Source organism: Oncorhynchus nerka, unplaced genomic scaffold, assembly GCF_034236695.1.
Source record: "Oncorhynchus nerka isolate Pitt River unplaced genomic scaffold, Oner_Uvic_2.0 unplaced_scaffold_1464, whole genome shotgun sequence".
NCBI classification, from domain to species: domain Eukaryota; kingdom Metazoa; phylum Chordata; class Actinopteri; order Salmoniformes; family Salmonidae; genus Oncorhynchus; species Oncorhynchus nerka.
In genome coordinates, this window is record NW_027039849.1 from 41,308 (window position 1) to 52,500 (window position 11,193).

At 45.0% G+C, this 11,193-nt stretch overlaps 1 protein-coding gene across 1 annotated transcript in view; it reads right to left on the reverse strand.

Annotated features, from left to right (window-relative positions):
- LOC135568586 (NT-3 growth factor receptor-like) overlaps nucleotides 1–11,193 on the reverse strand; it is a gene marked incomplete at its 3' end in the record, with an annotated part of 71,060 nt that overhangs the window by 40,376 nt on the left and 19,491 nt on the right. Inside the window, exon 3 of the mRNA XM_065015390.1 lies at nucleotides 3,738–3,892. Coding sequence (XP_064871462.1) covers nucleotides 3,738–3,892 — 155 coding nt within the window. The remainder of the gene's footprint in view (nucleotides 1–3,737; nucleotides 3,893–11,193) is intronic.

Consider the following 11,193-nt stretch of genomic DNA (forward strand, 5'->3'; position numbering starts at 1 on the left):
GAGAGACAGAGAGAGAGAGAGAGAGAGAGAGAGAGAGAGTGAGAGTGAGACAGAGAGAGAGAGAGGAGAGAAAGACAAGAGAGAGAGACAGAGAGAGAGAGAGACAGAGTGAGAGAGAGAGAGACAGAGAGAGACACAACTTAACCAACAAAAATGGGTCACAACTCCTGCATCTCTGTTCGACGCTGGGTATGTACATAGTCAATGGGAGGCTTCGAGGGGACTCCTATGGTAGGTACACCTATAGCTCATTCCTTTGCAGTAGTACTGTAGACCAGTTTATCACTGACCTCAACCCAGAGTCTCTCAGAGCGTTCACAGTCAGCCCACTGACACCCCTAACAGATCACAGTAAAATCACATCTACTTGAAAAGAGCGATACTGAATCATGAGGCGCCAAAGGAACTGAAAAAGGAACTCAAAGGAAATGATATTAAGAACCATCATAGATGGAAGGGAAGTAGAAACCAAAAAACAATTAGGCAACAACGAATTCAATCCCTTTATGATGATTTCCTGGGTAAAACGTTCCACTGTAATAGTGAAGGTGTAAACTCGGCAGTAGAAAACCTAAACCGTATATTTTACCTCTTAAGCTTCCCTATCAAATCAAAAAATTTAAAAGCAGACAATCTAAAATGAACAACAATGACAAATGGTTTGATGAAGAATGCAAAAACATAAGAAGGAAATTGAGAAACCTGTCCAACCAAAAAACACAGAGACCCAGAAAACCTGCGTCTACTTCTTCGCTATGGTGAATCACTAAAACAATACAGAAATACACAACAGCACCTCAGCTCAATGTAATGAAGAAACCAGAGAATCTAACATCAAACTCAATCAATCATAAATCATCTCTTCCCCCAATATTTAGAACCAAAGGACTGATTAACCCAATCCACAAAAGTAAAGACAAATTTGAACCGTGGGATAAGCATCAACAGCAACCTTGGGGAAATCCTCTGCATTATCATTAATAACAGCAGACACATACATCAGTGAAAACAATGTAATGAGCAAATGTCAAATTGCCGTACGACAGACCACGTATTCACCCTGCACACCCTAATTGACAAACAAATGAACCAAAACAAAGGCAAAGTCTTCTCAGGCGAGGCGGCAGGTAGCCTAGTGGTTCGGGCAACCGAAAGGTTGCAAGATCGATTCCCAGAGTTAACAAGGTAAAAATATGTCATTCTGCCACTGAACAAGGCAGTTAACCCACTGTTCCTCTGAACAAGACAGTTAACCCACTGTTCCTCTGAACAAGGCAGTTAACCCACTGTTCCCCTGAACAAGACAGTTAACCCACTGTTCCCCTGAACAAGACAGTTAACCCACTGTTCCCCTGAACAAGACAGTTAACCCACTGTTCCCCTGAACAAGACAGTTAACCCACTGTTCCCCTGAACAAGACAGTTAACCCACTGTTCCCCTGAACAAGACAGTTAACCCACTGTTCCCCTGAACAAGACAGTTAACCCACTGTTCCCCTGAACAAGGCAGTTACCCCACTGTTCCCCTGAACAAGACAGTTAACCCACTGTTCCCCTGAACAAGACAGTTAACCCACTGTTCCCCTGAACAAGACAGTTAACCCACTGTTCCCCTGAACAAGGCAGTTACCCCACTGTTCCCCTGAACAAGACAGTTAACCCACTGTTCCCCTGAACAAGACAGTTAACCCACTGTTCCCCTGAACAAGACAGTTAACCCACTGTTCCCCTGAACAAGACAGTTAACCCACTGTTCCCCTGAACAAGACAGTTAACCCACTGTTCCCCTGAACAAGACAGTTAACCCACTGTTCCCCTGAACAAGACAGTTAACCCACTGTTCCTAGGCTGTCATTGAAAATAATAATCTGTTCTTAAATGACTTAGTTAAATAAAGGTAAAAGAAAAGGAAAATAAAATTAAATTCTGTGTTTATTTCAGTATATCATGAAAGTCTGCTATATAAACTGATGGAAAATGGTATATGGGGAAAAACAAAAAACATTATAAAATCCATGTACACAAACAGCAAGTGTGCGGTTAGAATTGGCAAAAAACACACATTTCTTCCCACAGGGCCGTGGGGTGAGACGGGGATACAGCTTAAGCCTCAACCCCCTTCAACATACATATCAACGAACTGACAAGGGCACTAGAACAGTCTGCAGCACCCGGCCTCGCCCTCTTCAATATACATATCAACGAACTGACGAGGGCACTAGAACAGTCTGCAGCACCCGGCCTCGCCCTCTTCAATATACATATCAACGAACTGACGAGGGCACTAGAACAGTCTGCAACACCCGGCCTCGCCCTCTTCAATATACATATCAACGAACTGACGAGGGCACTAGAACAGTCTGCAACACCCGGCCTCGCCCTACTAGAATCTGAAGTCAAATGTCTACAAATGTCACCAACCAAGGAGGGCCTACAGCAGCACCTAGATCTTCTGCACAGATTCTGTCAGACCTGGGCCCTGACAGTAAATCTCAGTAAGTCAAAAATACTGGTGTTCCAAAAAAGATCCAGTTGCCAGGATCACAAATACAAATACCATCTAGGCATCGTTGCCCTAGAGCACACAAAAAAACTATACATGCATTGGCCTAAACATCAGCGCCACAGGTAAATTCCACAAAGCTGTGAACGATCTGAGAGACAATGCAAGAAAGACCTTCTACGCCATCAAAAGGAACATAAAATTAGACATCCCAATTAGGATCTGGCTAAAAATACTTGACTCAGTTCTAGAACCCATTGTCTTTATGGTTGTGAGGTCTGGGGTCCGCTCACCAACAAAGACTTCACATAATGGAACAAACACAAAAATAATGCATGCAGAGCAGAATTAGGTCGATACCCACTAATTATCAAAATCCATAAAAGATCCATTAAATACTCAAATTTAATGGAAGTGATTCCCAAACCGACCATATCAAAGCCATTACCTACAAAGATATTAACCTGGAGAAGATTTCCCTAAGGATGCTGGAACTGGGGCTCAGTTCACAAACACAAACAGACCCCACAGAGACCCAGGACAACAACACAGTTAGACCCAACCAAAATCATGAGAAAACAAAAAGATAATTACTTGACACATTGGAAAGAATTAACAAAAAAACAGATCAAACTAGAATGCTATTTGGCCCTAAACAGAGAGTACACAGTGGCAGAATATGTGGAAATTAGTGTATTTCTGATGTGTTTACGGACATATTCAATCAATCCCTATCCCAGTCTGTTGTTCCCACATGCTTCAAGAGGGCCACCATTGTTCCTGTTCCCAAGAAAGCTAAGGTAACTGAGCTAAACGACTACCGCCCCGTAGCACTCACTTCCGTCATCATGAATTGCTTTGAGAGACTAGTCAAGGACCATATCACCTCCACCCTACCTGACACCCTAGACCCACTCCAATTTGCTTACCGCCCAAATAGGTCCACAAACGATGCAATCTCAACCACACTGCACACTGCCGTAACCCACCTGGACAAGCTGAAATTCCCCAAATACAGGTGAGCCAAGCATGTAGCGTCATACCCAAGACTCGAGGCTTTAATCGCTGCCAAAGGTGCTTCAACAAATACTTTTTGTAAATGTGATATTTCATATTTTTTTGCTTTTTTTTTTGCAAAAAGTCACGGGGTCTGAACACTTTCCGAATGCACTTTATTTATGTGTGTGTGTCTGCTTGCGTGTGTGAGCGTGCACGTGTGTGTGTGTTTCCTTACCACATAAGGTAATGTACATGTTTTGCAATCGTATCTTAAAGGCCCCGTTTCTGCAGAACAGCATCTGGGTGTGAAGCCCCGCCTCTCCTCTCTGCTGCCAAAGCTGGATCCAACGCACGTCGCAACCACAGTCAAACACCACACCGTCCAGCCTCCTGTAAACAAAAACACATCACAACCACAGTCAAACACCACACCGTCCAGCCTCCTGTAAACAACAACACACCACAACCACAGTCAAACACCACACCGTCCAGCCTCCTGTAAACACAAACACATCACAACCACAGTCAAACACCACACCGTCCAGCCTCCTGTAAACAAAAACACATCACAACCACAGTCAAACACCACACCGTCCAGCCTCCTGTAAACAACAACACACCACAACCAGTCAAACACCACACCGTCCAGCCTCCTGTAAACACAAACACATCACAACCACAGTCAAACACCACACCGTCCAGCCTCCTGTAAACACAAACACATCACAACCAGTCAAACACCACACCGTCCAGCCTCCTGTAAACACAAACACACCACAACCCCAGTCAAACACCACACCGTCCAGCCTCCTGTAAACACAAACACACCACAACCACAGTCAAACACCACACCGTCCAGCCTCCTGTAAACAAAAACACATCACAACCACAGTCAAACACCACACCGTCCAGCCTCCTGTAAACAACAACACACCACAACCAGTCAAACACCACACCGTCCAGCCTCCTGTAAACACAAACACATCACAACCACAGTCAAACACCACACCGTCCAGCCTCCTGTAAACACAAACACATCACAACCAGTCAAACACCACACCGTCCAGCCTCCTGTAAACACAAACACACCACAACCCCAGTCAAACACCACACCGTCCAGCCTCCTGTAAACACAAACACACCACAACCCCAGTCAAACACCACACCGTCCAGCCTCCTGTAAACAAAAACACATCACAACCAGTCAACCACCACACCGTCCAGCCTCCTGTAAACAACAACACATCACAACCAGTCAAACACCACACCGTCCAGCCTCCTATAAACACAAACACACCACAACCCCAGTCAAACACCACACCGTCCAGCCTCCTGTAAACAAAAACACATCACAACCACAGTCAAACACCACACCGTCCAGCCTCCTGTAAACAAAAACACATCACAACCAGTCAAACACCACACCGTCCAGCCTCCTGTAAACAAAAACACATCACAACCACAGTCAAACACCACACCGTCCAGCCTCCTGTAAACACAACCACATCACAACCGCAGTCAAACACCACACCGTCCAGCCTCCTGTAAACACAAACACATCACAACCAGTCAAACACCACACCGTCCAGCCTCCTGTAAACAAAAACACACCACAACCACAGTCAAACACCACACCGTCCAGCCTCCTGTAAACACAAACACATCACAACCACAGTCAAACACCACACCGTCCAGCCTCCTGTAAACAAAAACACATCACAACCAGTCAAACACCACACCGTCCAGCCTCCTGTAAACAAAAACACATCACAACCACAGTCAAACACCACACCGTCCAGCCTTCTGTAAACACAAACACATCACAACCACAGTCAAACACCACACCGTCCAGCCTCCTGTAAACAAAAACACACCACAACCCCAGTCAAACACCACACCGTCCAGCCTCCTGTAAACACAAACACACCACAACCCCAGTCAAACACCACACCGTCCAGCCTCCTGTAAACAAAAACACATCACAACCACAGTCAAACACCACACCGTCCAGCCTCCTGTAAACACAACCACATCACAACCGCAGTCAAACACCATACCGTCCAGCCTCCTGTAAACACAAACACATCACAACCAGTCAAACACCACACCGTCCAGCCTCCTGTAAACAAAAACACATCACAACCACAGTCAAACACCACACCGTCCAGCCTCCTGTAAACACAAACACATCACAACCACAGTCAAACACCACACCGTCCAGCCTCCTGTAAACAAAAACACACCACAACCACAGTCAAACACCACACCGTCCAGCCTCCTGTAAACAAAAACACACCACAACCACAGTCAAACACCACACCGTCCAGCCTCCTGTAAACACAAACACATCACAACCACAGTCAAACACCACACCGTCCAGCCTCCTGTAAACAAAAACACATCACAACCAGTCAAACACCACACCGTCCAGCCTCCTGTAAACAAAAACACATCACAACCACAGTCAAACACCACACCGTCCAGCCTCCTGTAAACACAAACACATCACAACCACAGTCAAACACCACACCGTCCAGCCTCCTGTAAACAAAAACACACCACAACCACAGTCAAACACCACACCGTCCAGCCTCCTGTAAACACAAACACATCACAACCAGTCAAACACCACACCGTCCAGCCTCCTGTAAACACAAACACACCACAACCCCAGTCAAACACCACACCGTCCAGCCTCCTGTAAACACAAACACACCACAACCACAGTCAAACACCACACCATCCAGCCTCCTGTAAACACAAACACACCACAACCCCAGTCAAACACCACACCGTCCAGCCTCCTGTAAACACAAACACATCACAACCCCAGTCAAACACCACACCGTCCAGCCTCCTGTAAACACAAACACACCACAACCCCAGTCAAACACCACACCGTCCAGCCTCCTGTAAACACATTATACTGTAACAGGAAAACAGCTAGTTTAAGGTATGAGGGATGATTACACTGTAGTGAGGGAAAACAGCTTGTTTCAGATATGAGGGATGATTATACTGTAGTGAGGGAAAACAGCTAGTTTAAGGTATGAGGGATGATTATACTGTAGTGAGGGAAAACAGCTAGTTTAAGGTATGAGGGATGATTATACTGTAGTGAGGGAAAACAGCTTGTTTCAGATATGAGGGATGATTATACTGTAGTGAGGGAAAACAGCTAGTTTCAGATATGAGGGATGATTATACTGTAGTGAGGGAAAACAGCTAGTTTAAGATATGAGGGATGATTACACTGTAGTGAGGGAAAACAGCTTGTTTCAGATATGAGGGATGATTATACTGTAGTGAGGGAAAACAGCTAGTTTCAGATATGAGGGATGATTATACTGTAGTGAGGGAAAACAGCTAGTTTAAGATATGAGGGATGATTATACTGTAGTGAGGGAAAACAGCTTGTTTCAGATATGAGGGATGATTATACTGTAGTGAGGGAAAACAGCTAGTTTAAGATATGAGGGATGATTATACTGTAGTGAGGGAAAACAGCTAGTTTAAGATATGAGGGATGATTATACTGTAGTGAGGGAAAACAGCTAGTTTCAGATATGAGGGATGATTATACTGTAGTGAGGGAAAACAGCTAGTTTCAGATATGAGGGATGATTATACTGTAGTGAGGGAAAACAGCTAGTTTCAGATATGAGGGATGATTATACTGTAGTGAGGGAAAACAGCTTGTTTCAGATATGAGGGATGATTATACTGTAGTGAGGGAAAACAGCTAGTTTAAGGTATGAGGGATGATTATACTGTAGTGAGGGAAAACAGCTAGTTTAAGGTATGAGGGATGATTATACTGTAGTGAGGGAAAACAGCTAGTTTAAGGTATGAGGGATGATTATACTGTAGTGAGGGAAAACAGCTAGTTTAAGATATGAGGGATGATTATACTGTAGTGAGGGAAAACAGCTAGTTTAAGATATGAGGGATGATTATACTGTAGTGAGGGAAAACAGCTAGTTTCAGATATGAGGGATGATTATACTGTAGTGAGGGAAAACAGCTAGTTTAAGATATGAGGGATGATTATACTGTAGTGAGGGAAAACAGCTAGTTTAAGATATGAGGGATGATTATACTGTAGTGAGGGAAAACAGCTAGTTTAAGGTATGAGGGATGATTATACTGTAGTGAGGGAAAACAGCTAGTTTCAGATATGAGGGATGATTATACTGTAGTGAGGGAAAACAGCTTGTTTCAGATATGAGGGATGATTATACTGTAGTGAGGGAAAACAGCTAGTTTAAGGTATGAGGGATGATTATACTGTAGTGAGGGAAAACAGCTAGTTTCAGAACAAATTCTTATTTTCAATGACGGCCTAGGAACAGTGGGTTAACTGTCTGTTCAGGGGCAGAATGACAGATTTGTACCTTGTCAGCTCGGGGATTTGAACTTGCAACCTTCTGGTTACTAGTCCAACGCTCTAACCACTAGGCTACCCTGCCGCCCCATCTAAACCAAAGGACTGCAGTCTTTACTGTCTAATTCTCTGTCATCTAAACCAAGGCCTATCAAAAGGACTGCAGTCTTTACTGTCTAACTCTCTGTAATCTAAAGGCCTATCAAAAGGACTGCAGGTTTGATCAGACTATTCCAGTCAGGAGAAAATCCACTCACAGAGAAACACCAATGTTTGAATGTGTGAAGCTCTAAATGTCAATAGAGGAAGCCAGGATTAAAGAGGAAGCTTATGAGCTTCAATAGAGGCCAGGATTAAAGAGGAAGCTTATGAGCTTCAATAGAGGAAGCCAGGATTAAAGAGGAAGCTCTGAGCTTCAATAGAGGAAGCCAGGATTAAAGAGGAAGTTTATGAGCTTCAATAGAGGAAGCCAGGATTAAAGAGGAAGCTGATAACTCAGCTTCAATAGAGGAAGCCAGGATTACAGAGGAAGCTCTGAGCTTCAATAGAGGAAGCCAGGATTAAAGAGGAAGTTTATGAGCTTCAATAGAGGAAGCCAGGATTAAAGAGGAAGCTTATGAGCTTCAATGGAGGAGGCCAGGATTACAGAGGAAGCTCTGAGCTTCAATAGAGGAAGCCAGGATTACAGAGGAAGTTTATGAGCTTCAATAGAGGAAGCCAGGATTAAAGAGGAAGCTTATGAGCTTCAATAGAGGCCAGGATTAAAGAGGAAGCTCTGAGCTTCAATAGAGGAAGCCATGATTAAAGAGGAAGCTCTGAGCTTCAATAGAGGAGGCCAGGATTAAAGAGGAAGCTTATGAGCCTCAATAGAGGAAGCCAGGATTAAAGAGGAAGCTTTTGAGCTTCAATAGAGGAGGCCAGGATTAAAGAGGAAGCTTATGGGCTTCAATAGAGGAAGCCAGGATTACAGAGGAAGCTCTGAGCTTCAATAGAGGCAAGGATTACAGAGGAAGTTATGAGCTTCAATAGAGGAGGCCAGGATTAAAGAGGAAGCTTATGAGCTTCAATAGAGGCCAGGATTAAAGAGGAAGCTCTGAGCTTCAATAGAGGAAGCCAGGATTACAGAGGAATCTTATGAGCTTCAATAGAGGAAGCCAGGATTAAAGAGGAAGTTATCAGCTTCAATATAGGAAGCCAGGATTACAGAGGAAGCTCTGAGCTTCAATACAGGAAGCCATGATTAAAGAGGAAGTTTATGAGCTTCAATAGAGGAAGCCAGGATTAAAGAGGAAGCTTATGAGCTTCAATGGAGGAGGCCAGGATTACAGAGGAAGCTCTGAGCTTCAATAGAGGAAGCCAGGATTACAGAGGAAGTTTATGAGCTTCAATAGAGGAAGCCAGGATTAAAGGGGAAGCTTATGAGCTTCAATAGAGGCCAGGATTAAAGAGGAAGCTCTGAGCTTCAATAGAGGAAGCCAGGATTAAAGAGGAAGCTCTGAGCTTCAATAGAGGAGGCCAGGATTAAAGAGGAAGCTTATGAGCCTCAATAGAGGAAGCCAGGATTAAAGAGGAAGCTTTTGAGCTTCAATAGAGGAGGCCCGGATTAAAGAGGAAGCTTATGAGCTTCAATAGAGGAAGCCAGGATTACAGAGGAAGCTCTGAGCTTCAATAGAGGCAAGTATTACAGAGGAAGTTATGAGCTTCAATAGAGGAGGCCAGGATTAAAGAGGAAGCTTATGAGCTTCAATAGAGGCCAGGATTGAAGAGGAAGCTCTGAGCTTCAATAGAGGAAGCCAGGATTACAGAGGAATCTTATGAGCTTCAATAGAGGAAGCCAGGATTACAGAGGAAGCTTATGAGCTTCAATAGAGGAAGCCAGGATTAAAGAGGAAGCTCTGAGCTTCAATAGAGACCAGGATTACAGAGGAAGCTTATGAGCTTCAATAGAGGTCAGGATTACAGAGGAAGCTCTGAGCTTCAATAGAGGAGGCCAGGATTAAAGAGGAAGCTCTGAGCTTCAATAGAGGAAGCCAGGATTACAGAGGAAGTTATGAGCTTCAATAGAGGCCAGGATTAAAGAGGAAGATGCTTTCACAAACACATACAGGCAGGCAGGCAGGCAGGCAGGCAGGCAGGCAGGCAGGCAGGCAGGCAGGCAGACGGTAGCTGCTGAAGAATGAAAATGTGGGCTGAAGTGACCCAGCCTTCCTCCAATGATCTCCCATCATATCCCCCTCAGAGAAACTACAGCAGATGGATCATTTATCATGTATAACCCACCACTGTAATACATGAGGGCTGCTTCCCAAGAGAAGGGTTAGGCTGGCTGTGCAGCAGTTCTGGAAGGCCAAGCTGGCTACTGTAGCTCCACTGCAGGGCCCAGGGAGACAAAAACACCATCTGTTTTCCTCTGTTTCCCAAGCAGTGAAGCATAACATGGAGTCAGACTACATTGTTCAGCATCACATCATTGTTCAGCATCACGTTGGGCCTCTTTCACTAGAATGACACAAGATCAGGGTACTGAATTGCTGAGAAAAATTGTCAAACAAAGATAATCTGTAATGGGGTTTTTTCCAATTTGACTGGGTTTGATAATTATCTGCTGAGTAAACATGTAACTGTATTAAACATGGCGGAATGTGTCCCACATGGAATTCCAAAATACCTGGTCTCAGGGATGGAAAACCCTTGGGTCTCCTCAGAGTTAGGTACAGCAGCTTTTAGTTGGTCTGTACCCCATCTAAAATACCTGGTCTCAGGGATGGAAATCCCTTGGGTCTCCTCAGAGTTAGGTACAGCAGCTTTTAGTTTGTCTGTACCCCATCTATGGAGCAATATAAAGAGTTCCCTCCAACAGGATGTACTGCTGCCTCTCAGGCAGTTCAACATGTTGATTGGGAACCTCTTTGATGAGAAATGGTATGAGGCGGGGCAGGGAAGGAAACAGAAAGGGAGACCTTCCCTGAGATGAGGAGGGGGAGGAGAGGAAACAGGGGGGGAGACCTTCCCTGAGATGAGGAGGAGAGGAAACAGGGAGGCAGACCTTCCCTGAGATGAGGAGGGGGAGGAGGAGGAGAAGAAACAGGCAGGCAGACCTTCCCTGAGATGAGGAGGGGGGAGAGGAGAGGAAACAGGCAGGCAGACCTTCCCTGAGATGAGGAGGGGGAGGAAACAGGGAGGCAGACCTTCCCGGAGATGAGGAGGGGGAGGAAACAGGGGGGAAGACCTTCCCTGAGATGAGGAGGAGGAGAGGAAACAGGAAGGCAGACCTTCCCTGAGATGAGGAGGAGAGGAAACAGTGAGG